Source organism: Megalops cyprinoides, chromosome 20 (assembly GCF_013368585.1).
Source record: "Megalops cyprinoides isolate fMegCyp1 chromosome 20, fMegCyp1.pri, whole genome shotgun sequence".
Taxonomy (NCBI): Eukaryota; Metazoa; Chordata; class Actinopteri; order Elopiformes; family Megalopidae; genus Megalops; species Megalops cyprinoides.
The window spans coordinates 10,759,141-10,773,004 of record NC_050602.1 but is presented as its reverse complement, the minus strand read 5'-3'; the positions used below and the strand labels follow the sequence as shown (position 1 = coordinate 10,773,004).

The following is a 13,864-nucleotide window of genomic DNA, read 5'->3' as shown; positions in this document are numbered from 1 at the left end:
GGGGTAAGGGGACTTGGGCTTCCCTAAATCTAATCCCTGGAGAGAGACTAGGTACACAGAGAGTCAAACAGAATCCCCTGCTATCTCATTTATGTTGCCATGAAGGGGTGGAGGGGGGGGGGGATTAAATGTCACTTTGAGTTTCTATTCTTAACAGTTTCTTTTAGTCTCTGTTGCCACTGCTTGATGCATCAATAAATTCAGAGCAATGTACCTTATTGTTTTTAAAGAACCAACAATCCAGGTCCTTTTTTATATGTCATTTTTTTAACATCAGTCTACATTAGAAAAAGAGAGCATGACTGGGTTCTGCACTCTAGACATTCCATGACATCACGCACACACACGCACACACGCACACACGCACACACACACACTGTGCTCCTGTGTTATGTAAACATAATACACGTAAAACAAAAAACACCCCCGGAAAAAAATCTGCAGGAGCTGTGTCCTTCTATACATTTATAAGACTTATTAATATCAAGACATGTTCTGACAAACAAGCCGTGGAAATGACTCATTTCGTCTCTTCCCTTTTGCTTCGTTTTCTCTCTGCATGGACACTGTGGCATCATGGGAAATCCTCGGAATGGCTGTTAATTGGTCCGGAATTGATCTCGTGAGGCTGCGAGTGACGGCGGGATTTTCTCCTACTCCGCGGGAGACAGATGAGCAAACGTGGCCGCGGTGCTGACGGACTCCGGCCGCTGCTCCGGCCGCTGGGGAGGGAAGACAGGAAACAGATGAGAGGACGCCATTTACAGCGATGCCCCACCTGCAGAGGCTGAGAGGCTTCACAGAGGTTCCATTCTGAGGACAGGCACATTACCATTGCTTCCAGGGGCAACGGGCTCAGCCCAATGGCCTCAGCAACTAATGTCCATCTGTACATTGTGTTAGTAGATAATGTGTACAATGTAAGTGAAGCCTTGGTCACCAGCCTTATGTACCTCTGGTATGCCTACTTGACACAAGTACATTACAGACAGCTTGTGGCTGCAGAGGGCAGCATGGCCTCTTACCCACCTTCCCCTAATTTTCTCAACCAATCAGATAATCTTTGATTTTTAATGAGAAACAGCTCCTGCACTCTGATTGAGCATGTGAATCGCCCCTTTCTTTTGATCGCAGGGCCTTTGCGAACACACTACCTCAGTTTCAAGCATGGCTTTCTCTAAACATCTGGCCTGGCCTGCTAGCTACAGGACAAGCATCACCCCAGCCTTGCATTATGCTAATAATTTTATAGTCCTGCCTTTGCTGCCTAGTTTCACAGATGGGAAAAGGTACTTTGGCATGAAACACAAGCTGGATATTCACAATATCCTGCTCACAAAAGAAATCCATTAGCTGCTATACTGTTTACCAGTAGCTGTTACATCACATACACAGTCACACATATTTTTGTTCATATCATCATTAATACTGGTGCTTACAGGGTGAAAGAAGGTATAGCAACACTTCTCTGCATACCTGCCTGGTGTCTTTAAATATGTTTAAGGAGAATATCAATGCTGACATTATAATCTGTGGTCACACTGATAACCAGAGGAAATTCATAGCTAAAATATCAAGAGCAAAGGTCTGACAACAAAATAATATGCTTGCAAACACAAGGATAGAGAAAATAATACAGATACAGATATATCTACTATCAAATATCTGAAATTTCACACAGTGTTGGTCCTGTATTAAAAGCATTTGGTTATTTCCTTAGCTTTTCTCATTTTTGGAAGCACCTCAACTCTCAGGGCTTCAGAGGATTTCTCTGGATTGAAAGTTTTGTTGCTTCAGGTCCTGCTGGCTTTGTGCAAAGACTGCTGCCACACGCAAACCCACGCTGTCTCTGCACAAGCTTATTATTCTTATACAACTGCAAATGCCAATGATTTCCCACAGTCACACAAACAAAAATATGTATGTGTATGCACGCGAGCGGGCTTACTCACATACACGCACATGCGTACTCACTCAAAGATAAAAAGCTTCTTCAGAAATGCTTACCTTTAACCAATGATGAGCTTCACAACGATGGTGGTTGGTTTCCCAACAAACAAGCTCTGTTTAGTTTCAGTGATTATTCAGAGGTGATTCAGAGACCCAAGCTGTGCCGCCATTTTCTCAGAGTTCTGAAACAGCCCGCAAGGACATCCACCCAGGTGAATCGTCGAGACAAGTTCCAGGGTGAAGATGCACATTCCAGTTCGAAGGCTGGTGATGGCAGAAAGCTTCTGCTCAAAGACTTGTCCAGCTCTGAGGAAGAAATGTTGTCTCATAGCGCAATGCAACAGGGGGAAGCAACAAGCCACATGAGCCAAAAAAAGCAAAAAACAAAATGAGGCCTATTTGAATCTCGGACCACAGCTCCTTTCCTGTGACTGTAAGGTGACCTGGATCCGCTGAAGGTCACTCAGTGTAATATGGCACAATTTACAAAGTACAACATATGCTGATGTCCGAATCCAACTGAAAGCAATTGTCCGGGTATGTTGTCCAGGAAAAAGTCCAAGGGCAAATCTGTCAAGAGGCAAAAATCCTTCCCTATTTCCACTGAAATGCTGTGGGCAGACTGATTTGGCCTTCCAGATATTTTTTCATTCCATCAATATCTCAGATCTACCCCAGAGTCAAAGAATGAATGGATTAAGGTGTACAAAAGTGCTGTTTTTCGCTTACTTTCCCTTTTCTTTTCTCTTTTTTACATTTTCTTTTTTTTTATTTAAAGTGCATGGATGAGGTAAACTGTTCCCATTAATTCATGTCTTTTTTTTCCTTTAAAATAGTTTTGAGTTGTGGCTCAAACTGGAACCATTCTGTCTTGTATCTGTTGCATTTGGGACAGCATTCCCTGGATGCTGGTCAGGATTTGGTCCTGGTGCACCGCTGAAGAGATTCCTATTCTGGCCACGTCCCTGTTCACATGAGAAAATATATGGCATTGTTACAAAAATAATTTGTGCATTCATACACAATCAAATATTTCTATTAAAGAAACATACAGACAGGTTTTTGGTCATCAGCCTTTTCCTTTTAAAGCTAAACAATGAATGCAGTAACTAGTGTATAGTTATGTATTATAGATAGCAGTTATCTCTGTTGCACCTAGAGTGTTTGCAGTTTGAATTTTGTGTTAATTTTGGCTTTGTTTTTCACACTGCAAAGTGTTCAGCCCCCTTTTCGTTACCCACACCCACCACATCCCAACCCACACAAGTAAATTCTGTATCTCCATAGTGATGGAACATTCTAAAAAGCTTAAGTAAGGACTCTCTCCTGGAGGTGTTGGAGTAAGATTGGAGTACTCACTCCCGTGTCATGTGCACCACAGCCCCCAGGGTGGTGTAGCCTGCGGCGGTGAAGTTGTCCTGATAGCCCTGCATCTGGATGGCCTGGAGCCACCCGGACACCGTCCCGAGACTGCAGGGGAACTCAGGGCTGCTGGGATCCAGCAGGGTGGTGTTGGGTCTGAGGACGGATGGGACAGGTACATGGTCAGGAGGATGCTCATCAAGTTTCACATCCAGTTTGCCACTGTCATCACCTACAGCTGTGTGTTTGCATGTCTGTGTGTGTTAGTGTGACTGTGTCCTCGTGTGTGCATCTGTCTCCATATGTATCTGTGTGTCTTGCTGTGTGCCTATTGTGTGTGTGTGTGTGTCTATGAATGTGTGAGTCCATGTGCGTATGTGATATAAGGACGCAGAGCCGGGCCCCTCACCGGCTGGTCTCCCCTCCCGTCCTCTTCAGGCTGTTGGGGTTGCGGATCAGCTTGTCCAGCATGTTGACGATCTGGCAGAACTTGGGCCTCTCGCTCCGCTCCTTCTGCCAGCAGTCCAGCATGAGCTGGTGCAGAGCCACGGGGCAGTCCATGGGCGGGGGCAGCCGGTACCCCTCCTCAATAGCCTTGATCACCTGGAGTAGGAGGAGGGACAGAGAAGAGGCGTGAGGGGTGGAGTTCTGGAGGTTGGGGATAAGGTGTCTCAGATTGCTTGGCATCTGGCTTAAATATAATACATCAGCTTGAGGAAAAGAAGATTTTATCTGCTTAAAAACTTCTAAAAGTTTCTTCCCGCTCTGTCTGTTTTCTGTGATGTCTCTCTCTTTCATCATGAATTATAAAAACTCAGCACTGCGTCCAGCCTAATCATAGTGTAACACTATGTTACAGAGAGAGAGGTGGGCTGAACACTCACGTCCTGGTTGCTCATGTCCCAGTATGGCCGTTCTCCGTATGACATCACCTCCCACATGACGATGCCGTAGCTCCACACGTCGCTGGCAGAGGTGAACTTCCTGTAGGCGATGGCCTCGGGGGCCGTCCACCTGATTGGGATCTTCCCTCCCTGTGATTGATAGGTTCCTGTTACAACCTTTTAAGACACAAACACATGTGCATGCACACACACACACACACACACACTTAATACAGACAAGTCCTCTAAAATACACACACACCATGCCCCCCAAGCCAGCAATCAGTCTTACTCCCAGTAAGATTCTAATTAGTAATTCTAAATCCTAATTAGTAACTAATACACCAAGTAATACAAGCAAGGTCTGAACACTGCACTTTAGCTTAACAACAACTGTACCATTTTAACTCTCCCCCCCAACCCGTCCCCATTCCCCCTGATGTACGCAGGCGGTATCTGGGGCTCACCCTGGTCGTGTAGGCCGCCTCGGGGTCGTCCTCCAGCACCCGCGACATGCCGAAGTCGGACACTTTGCACACCAGGTTGCTGTTGACCAGGATGTTGCGGGCGGCCAGGTCGCGGTGCACGTAGCTCATGTCGGACAGGTACTTCATCCCCGAGGCGATGCCCCTCAGCATGCCCACCAGCTGGATCACCGTGAAGCGCCCGTCGTTCTTCTGGGAAAAGGGCGGTGGGGGGGGGGGGGGGGGGGTTGGGGGGTCAGAGAGTGAATGGAGAGGGGAAAATGGGGAGCCCAGCTGCTACTGGTTCTGTGCAACTGGCTCTGCAGAATATACAGCCGCTGCTGTTACTCTCAGTTTATCTCCTCTATACTCATGTTCACGTCTGCCTGAGGGAAAATCTTTTCACCCCATTCATATTCAGTAGCGAACAGTATAGAGTAAATAGAGCCCTATTTTCATCATTCTAGAACAGTACTGCTTGTTACTACACTCAAACATTCAGCATAGTTCATTTGAGATATAGTTTACATTGCAGTAAAGGATTGAATAAAGATGGTGCCACTGCTGCCAGCTTGACTGTGAGAGTATATTTAGGCAGAATAAAAGTCAACAGTCAGGGACATTATATTTAGTCTTAAAAATGTCAGCAAGGATGACAACCACCAGCTGCAGTGGAATGAGAGCAATGGTCAAAATAATCATCTTAAATTTAAATCATCTTTAATTTAAAAATAAATAATAAAATAATAATGATCACCGCGGTAGTGACTGCCATGACCCTAGCATTCTGCAGTGTGGTTTCGCGATGCACGACTTACCCTAAGGAATGCGTCCAGAGAGCCGTTCTCCATGTATTCTGTGATAATCATCACAGGTTTACCTGCAGGGGAACAAAGAATCATGTATTAACAACTGGTACAGCAGACACCTTTATGCACATCATTCAGGATAAGTGGTGCTAAAGCAACATTTCAGCCATGTTTTGACCCTGAAAACCTCTGATCCCCTTTCCCCTCATGCTAAGGCACAGCACCGGTGTCAGTGCTGTCTGATGACACTGTGCCAGTGAGACTTGCATCACGTGGTCTGGCCTGCCCCTCTGATCTCATTAAAGGTGTCAAACGTCTGCGTTCCTGCCAGTTATTCCCTTTCACACTCGATAAATACCTGCCTGAGCTCTTCGGAGAATAAGCAAACCCAAAGCCTCTACATCCTATCAAAACACACTTTCCATCAGAAGGAGACCACTGCTTTGAAGGCTGGAGTTGATCTTGTCGTTTCACTAAATACCACTCCTTATTAGTAAAGTGACAGTGCTTTAGTGAGTTGCATGCGCTCTAATAAGGCAATTCACATGGGGAAGAGTCTAGCAAAGCGCAGCCAACTGCATGAAGCTCTCCGTGGCCCTGAACTTGCTTGAGTGACAGTTCCGAATCAAGTCTGGAGAACGCCTGCCCTCTGACCCGTCCCCTCCACCCCGCCCTCAATCTTATTTACATGTCTTTTTTTTGTTTATTGAACACATCCAGCCTGCCGGGGGCCCCCCGAGTTCCCGAGCGACCTGCCAATCACCGCAGCGCTATGGCAACGCTGACCCGGCCTGTTCTGAGCAGGTCAGCCCGCTAAGAGCCGGCACAATGCCGCGCGGCGGGGCGGCCCGGCCGGCCGCCGCAAATTGAAAGGATCGTTTTAATTTAGCGGTGGCGGCGGCATTATGCAAACGAAGGTGTCCATTCATTACGCTCGCGGGAGGAAGACAGCGCCAACGCCGCCGGCCGTTTAATTTGATTTTTCTCCGGGGATTGGGGGTTGGGGGGGGGGGGGGGGGGAGGGGGGGATATGACAGCCTCTCTTCTCTCTGGAGTGCGCCGTTTTGTGTTTATTTATTCGGCGCATGTTAAAACATTATCAGCCGCTTCAACTGCTCCTCCAAACCTGCTGAGGAGAAACGGAGGGAGGAAGGAGCAGCTCCAAGGGAGAAAAAAGACCTTTTCAACGAAGCAGAGGGTCTGTTACAATGATGTGGCATTTGTTACAGCCAAGCGACTCCACCATCATGCACATTATGAAGGGCTGACCAGTGCTAGAAATGGCACTGCAGTCATCTAAACAGAATTAAAGGTAATAGCAAGGTATTAGCAAATAGAGCGCTGCTTCGGCATGAGAGAGCTCCGCTGTTTCTCTCTCCCCTGCTCCTCCTGGCTTCTTTTCCTCTCCCTCCATCTGTACATCTGCTGGCGCTGCCTCCCGCAATCCATCACGCTGACTGCTGCCGGGTGGTTGTGGTGTCGAGGCCCGGGACACAAGCGCGCCCGCGCGCCTCCGGGCATCATCCGCGGAGCTGTCAGGAGCGGGAATCCTTCCAGGTTCCTCTCTGATAAACCCCACAGCTCTCCGCCCCCTCTCATCTGCTCTCTCCCTCTCTCCCCACCCCCCCTCCCCCTCCGCTGCGGAGATAAGCCATCGGGGCGGCGGCGCTCGGAGCCCGTCACTCCGCGGCGCTGACAGCTGAGTGACAGGGCCGCGCCGCTTATCGCGGGACAGCGGGGACGCGGAGCTGGGGGTCTGTCACAACACATTACGCGTCTGACCGAGGACCCTGCCGCTCAGCAGCCCTAAGCACGCGGACTTATGCGTACAAACGTACACATGCACACACACATACACACACATGCACACATGCTTTCCACCCCATAAACACACACAAATACACACACACACACACATACACACACATGCACACATGCTTTCCACCCCATAAACACACACAAATACACACACACACACACACACACACACGCTTTCCAATATGCGCACGCACACACACATACAGAGCCAGGCAGTCTCAAATGCGCATGCACGTACACATATATACACATACACGCGCTAAAACAAACATTTACGTGCCAGTGGACCATCACGTATCAATTTCCTCTGCAAAAAAAAGTCTAAACAAAATTAAAGCCCTGACAACTCAAGGGCAGACCTGCGCTGCAGATAGTGTATCGCCCCACGCCCTGAAATTAACTCCGCGCTGACATCATGATTAATGACCCTTTCATCGGGCATTAGCCAGGAGACTGACCTTTTCCATCTGTGGCATCCCACTGAGGACAAAACTGTGGGTAGGGCACTGAGCCGACAGAATTGGCCCTTCTGGGTACATTACTAGACTGAAAAATGTAGGATAACCCTGTTCTGACCTTTTGGGACAGTTCCAGTCTCCGAGGGACACATTCCTATAGGTCACTAAGGCACATATCAATCGATTTGGACCTGGTCAGACCTGGTCAGCTGATTCCCTATTCAGATCATGACTTTAATCAAAAAGAGGCTGGAACCAGCGCCCCCTGCAGCTTGTCAGCGGTAGTGCTGGACCACATCCGCTTTAAAATGGCAGGTGAATGCTGCTGGAAAATTGGGAACTCGACAGACAGAACACCACATGCAGGGCTGGCACTAGAAGCTCCACCAGCAAATGAATTTAGTGTTACTGGTACAATTGGATAGCAATGGACCGGGACTTGGAAACACCGCCAGTCAAAGCAGTTTGCATGATGGTGTTAATGTGAGACATTTCGGCAAGCAGCCCGAGCTTACATTTGGTGACCACTCCCTCCAGGCGGATGACGTTGGGGTGGTCGAACTGGCCCATGATGCTGGCCTCACTCAGGAAGTCCCGCCTCTGCTGGTCGGTGTAGCCCACCTTCAGGGTCTTGATGGCCACGCAGATCTCCCGTTTGCCCGGCAGCTTCAGGCGGCCACTGCACACCTCCCCAAACTCACCTGTCCGGGACAGCAGAGGGGGGGTGGAGGTAAGAGCCAAGCCTTTGCACAGAGGGTGGGGAGTTTGATGTAACAGCCATGCAACTACACAGCAGAGGGTTCGTGCTACGTTCAGTTCATTCACCAACTCCTAGAGAAGCGTTTTTTTGCTGATGCATGGTTTGTCCTTTACTCCTGTTTTCTTGTCCTGGTTTTGTTTATTTTTCATAGAAAGGTTCTCGTTCTACAGATAACACTTTATACATCCCTGACGTAACTTTGACAGGGTCAGCGCGGGTGTCCGCTTTCCCTGGGTCAGGGTGTAGCTGAAACAATATGTAACAATACACCGATGATGACGTAACTGACTTGGCTGACTTAGAAAAAAAAAAAAAAAACAACCAAATCCCCGGAGCCAAGAAACACAGGGCGGCCTCCTCACCGATACCGATGACCTTCTCGATCTTGATGCAGGAGGCGTCGATCTCCTTGGCGAACTCGCGGATGGCTTGGTTGGGGTCCTCGTACGTGAAGGGGTCCACGTATATCCGCACGCCTGCGGACAGAGAGGAGGGGCGGTTCACGTTCCCCGCCCGCCTGCTGGCTCCCCTGCGCCTTTACCAACATTCAGCGCCCCCCACAACCTCCCCACCATAAATCCATTTCCTGTACTGCCTCTCTCTGTATTTAACTGGACGGCAGGAGGCCTCCATTTTTTTTACCTGGGTGTAACTGTTTCTCCTCATCCGCGTCCTGCTTGGCTTTGCTGTACTTGCTCCTCCTGTGAATAATAATAAAAAGAAAAAAAAGAAAAACTAATTATCCCTGCAAAAAAAAAGGCACACCGCTGAGCCCAGAGCCATTTCCCGCATCCCTTCAATTCGTGCTAAAAGACAAACAGTGCCTGCTCACACAGAGCAGCCCAATATGGTCCCCTGTGTTATTATTACAACAGACATCACATCAATGCCATTATGACACACAATATGTCTTGCGGGGTTATATTTTGATACAGTAACAAAATTTCACAATGTGGCAAAAGTCAATGGGGAATGAAACACTCTTTTGACTGATACACAGCTCTTCCCGGACTACCAGCACAAAGCCTCGTGTATCCGTGACTGGTCCTGTTTCAGAGAATTAGGAATTTTTTTTTGAGGGTTACGCCATACATTTGAGATGAAACATAAACAGCGCATGATCTGATGAACTCGTTCCAAGCAGGGCAAGACTGTCTAATTTGGCCATCGCCACGGTAACTTTAATCTCCTTACGGGATCAGAGGGAGGGACAATGGAATGAATGGAAAAGAGAGGCACAGAGGGAGGCGCTGGATACAGGGCCAGGAAGGGACCCCCTGCTCAGCCGAAAAAAGGCAACACACAAGATAACTATCCAAACATTACCTTATTTTTTCCCCTCTTCTGCACCTCCCTCTGCCCCTTCCCCTCCCATAACCTGTTGAATCTAAGCGGGCCCTGAGGCAGCTCAGTGCAGAGAAGCAAGGGATTCTGGGATTGCCTTCACAACGGGGAACCCAGGGCACACGTGATCCAATTGGAAGACCCTGATGGGGTGGAGCTTATCTATCCACAGGGGGTAATTCACCTGTCTCTGGCCCTGACAGATCCTTTTAAGTATGCAGGGAGGGGGAGGGGTCACTTGTTGCACATCCTGTCGGTAATGTGGGGTTGTGAGAATAGCTGGAATGTCATGGGCGGGTCTCCGCAGGTGGGACGGAAAGAGGTATGCGTCGGAATGCAGAGAGAAACCCCAGAGGGACCCGACACTGCTGTGTCTTCATATTGAGATACCAGTGAAGGGGGAAGGGAGGACAGTGGCGCTGTTGTTCCGGGCTTTACCGCCTCATTGAACTGAAGTGGAATTATCAGGTATACTCTCGGGGGCGTCCCCGCTTTGTAATCCCCCTCAAATCCCCCTTTCCTTATTCCCTGCCCTCGGAAAAAAGAGAACAGGAAAAGGTGTGAGGCTCCAGCGCAGAATGGTAAGCCTGTGACTAGGGCTTAAAGGAAACAAAGGGCCAATTAATAAGCTACTGTTTGTTCGTTTCATCCCCAAGGAGACGGGTTAGCCGCGGAAAAGCCGGCCTCGCATTTAACACAATGGAGCGCGCTATCATTACAGCTTTACAGCCAGCCACGACAACAGCCACAATCATGGGAATAATGACATGTCTGTATCTAGAATGGACTCAATTGATTCCGACTGGTTCCCTGCCCGACACTGGGCCGAATGGAGAACTCACTTGCTGATTTAGCAACGATGCAGGTCTGTGAAAAATTCATCGAAACGGAGACCTGGGCAGAGAAACGCTTCCTTTGTTCGTTTATCTCGTTTTTGTGAAGCCACCTGGTGCTTCGCAACACGGCGCACAGAGCGGACGTGATAACTGTGTCTGATGAGACGGAGAGATAAATGAAGAGAGAGAGAGAGAGAGAGAGAGAGAGAGAGAGCTCCTGCGCTGTGGCGAGATCCAGTTTTTGCCTGAAATAATGAGTGGCATAAGCCACAAGGATCAGGGCAGTTTGTCAGCGGCCCGATACACAGCTCTGGCTGTAACTCAGGATCACCCTGTCACAGCATTCCCTCTCTCAGTTTCTGGACAAGCTTGAGGTGCATTTCATTCATATGCGAGTTTTCAAAGTTCAAAAGTTCAAAGTTCAAAGTTTATTGTCATGTGCACAGTAAAGAAACAAGTTCCCTGTACAATGAAATTCTTCCTTTGCCTTCCACTTATGAATGCCGTTAAGAGTAAGAAGTACAATTAGGTAAGAAAACACAAGAATTTAAGAAAGAAAATATATAAAAAGGTCCGAGAGTGTAAGAAAAATAAATAAAGGATATATACATTAAATGTGCAAAAAGGACATCAGTGTAGGATGTGCGATGTTGATGCAATGTCAGTTCCATTCCATTGCATAGTTGGTTGCGGTGTGGGTGTGTATGTGTGAATGTATGCATGGGCTAGGCCGGGGAGGTTTGTATTTGTGTATTTGACCCATTCAAGAGTCTGATGGCTGTTGGATAGAAGCTGTTCCTTAGTCTGGATGTTCTGCATTTCACACTTCTGTACCTTTGATTCCTCTACTGTCATAATCACGATTCCCGATCGTGGACAATCTTACAGTCGATGTGCTGGGAATTTGTGTCGTAACAATGCAGGACAGATCTGCATTGCATTTTAGGCAGTTGTATGCTGCAGGTTATACTGCATTCACTCTGTGCCATAACGCTAATCCTGCTGTGGATAAGTATCTGTCAAATAAAAAAATGCATCAATAAATAAACTGCTACAGCTACTGCTGTTACCACTACTATTGCAACTAATAACAATGATAATCAGCTCTGCATGCTCTCGTGTGTCTCTATTCTTCTGAAAGCATGGACCCAGCCGAACCTTTCCCACAGCGGGCTACCAGTCTGTCAAATAAGCCCCAGCAGAGACAAGCTGTCAGCTTCCGCCAAAACACAGCATGCCTACGGCCATCTCAGCGGGGCTCGGGGGGAGGGGGGGGGGTGCTAGAGGGAGAGAGGAGGGGAGATACAAGACAAGGGATTGTGAAGAGGAGGGAAGGAAAAGGGGAGAGATGGATGAAAGAGAGGGAGGGACGGAGAGAGAGGGAGGGAGGGACGTGGACAAGGGAGAGGGGGAAGGAGAACGAGAGAGAGAGAGAGAACCCGGTGGGAAGGAGACAGAAGGAGGGAGAGGGAAGCAGCAGGAGAAATAAATGAGGTGAAATGGAGTGCGGTGAGACGTGGGAGAGAGAGAGAGAGAAATGGGGGAGGCCGCCACGGGGCATGCGACTCTCACCTCCTACTGATGACGAAGGCAGCGATGACGAAGAGGAGCAGGACCACGCCCCCGATGACAGACACCAGCAGCACGGTGGAGTTGGCTCCGTCGCCGATGATCGGAGAGGGAACTGGGAAGTGAGAAAACATGACATGTTACTAACTGTGAGAACGTCCTCATTTGTGAACTCCAGTCTGTGGTGAAAACCTACTCTAGAGCTCCAAAACTCCATGAGTCCTGCAGTCTATCTACTGCTATGCACTGTTTTCATTCACACACACACACACATACACACACACACACACACAATCACAGATCAAGCAATGAGCCACCAGAGCCAGCTCAATAGCCATTTCCTCTCTGCCTCCTCCTCCTTTCTCTTTTTCTCTTTTTTGCTGTATTTTTCTGGAAACAATGGGCTCCAGTATTTGTCTCTGTCTGTCTGTATGTCTGTCTGTCTGTCTCAGTGCAATAGTCTCCTGTTACCACTAGAGGCTGAGCTCCCATCAAAGGAGTGAGAGTTATTGATCTCTGATTGCACTTGTTAACCTTTAAATCTGGATAAAGCCTTTGCACTCTCTTTAACACACCAAAGGACACATCAAATCAACATTCCCGGTGCTTTAAACCTAAGATTTGGACCACTGAACTCCATTAGAACTGCAGAGAGCAGGAGCAGCCATTTCATTAGTAATAAAAGCCCTAGGTCTAAAGGCCGATATGTCAGGTTTAAGGTTAATTGTCCGAGTGCGCCGCGGTGTGACGTCGGCATGGAAGCAGGCCGTACCGGACGTGGTGGTGAACTCGAAGGGGGCGCTGAAGTCCCCGTACCCCGCGGCCGTGCGGGCGCGCACGTGGAACACGTAGGAGGTGAGCGGGTTCAGGCCCTTGATGTCGGCGCTCCGGGACGAGGTCTTGACGATGCGGTAGCTGCGCTCGTTCTGGTTCTGGCCGGGAGGACAGAGGGAGAGGAAGCGGCTTGTCAGTGAGCGCCGACAGGCCCCCCTTCCTGAATGGCTTTGTCAGGAAGGTGACGAGTTCAACCTGGACATAAATCTGCCACGCACGTGTATACATTCCTCACCTTTCCCCTGCTCAGGGAGGACGTGTTGCCAAAAATATTAGTTTCCACATTATTTCTCACTTAAAAACAGCACCTTTTTCTGCCATTACGGTGACAGTCTGACAGTGAGAACCTGATCTGGAAGATTTGTAGTTTACTAAAATAATCGTACTCTCCAAATCCCTTAAGATGCCATCGATCATTGCTGAAGTTTGTTTCAAGAAAGCAGTATGACTTGATGCAACGTAAATATTTTATCTAAAATAACGTTCATACATTCTGTCACTTGATGGATTCAGAATGACTTGTTTGAGAAAGCAAACTAGCTTCAGACAGATTGATTTGGGATTATGCCGATTTATAACATTAGATCTTCTTTCATGGAAATCCTTCATGCATGTTACACAGAAACTGCTGCTGCATGATAATTACTCATCACATGCTTTGGTCTGGAGATTCAAGGACTGATATATAAAAAAATTCAAGAATATCCTCAAAGGGAAACACACCCTATGCATCTATAGTGGTGGTGTGAACCTTTAAACTCTTTTTGACTCCATGT

At 48.2% G+C, this 13,864-nt stretch overlaps 1 protein-coding gene and 1 long non-coding RNA gene across 3 annotated transcripts in view; both read right to left on the bottom strand.

Moving 5' to 3' along the window:
- Positions 1-248: 248 nt before the first annotated feature.
- On the bottom strand, positions 249-2,534 carry LOC118795974. The gene is made up of 2 exons (XR_005005834.1): positions 2,008-2,534; positions 249-722 (listed from the first exon to the last, which is right to left on the bottom strand). It is a non-coding gene; the product is annotated as an uncharacterized LOC118795974 (long non-coding RNA).
- Positions 2,535-2,690: 156 nt separating this feature from the next.
- LOC118795349 (ephrin type-A receptor 4-like) overlaps positions 2,691-13,864 on the bottom strand; it is a 35,751-nt gene continuing 24,577 nt past the window's right edge. The window contains exons 7-17 of one of the 2 annotated variants that reach the window (XM_036553777.1): positions 13,027-13,186; positions 12,258-12,369; positions 9,148-9,206; positions 8,868-8,981; positions 8,261-8,446; positions 5,479-5,540; positions 4,664-4,873; positions 4,197-4,373; positions 3,722-3,915; positions 3,310-3,468; positions 2,691-2,915 (exon numbers count right to left, since the gene is read on the bottom strand). In XM_036553777.1, coding sequence (XP_036409670.1) covers positions 2,801-2,915; positions 3,310-3,468; positions 3,722-3,915; positions 4,197-4,373; positions 4,664-4,873; positions 5,479-5,540; positions 8,261-8,446; positions 8,868-8,981; positions 9,148-9,206; positions 12,258-12,369; positions 13,027-13,186 — 1,548 coding nt within the window. In that variant the 3' untranslated portion in view covers positions 2,691-2,800. The remainder of the gene's footprint in view (positions 2,916-3,309; positions 3,469-3,721; positions 3,916-4,196; positions 4,374-4,663; positions 4,874-5,478; positions 5,541-8,260; positions 8,447-8,867; positions 8,982-9,147; positions 9,207-12,257; positions 12,370-13,026; positions 13,187-13,864) is intronic. The other variant, XM_036553778.1, reaches the window with a different exon arrangement.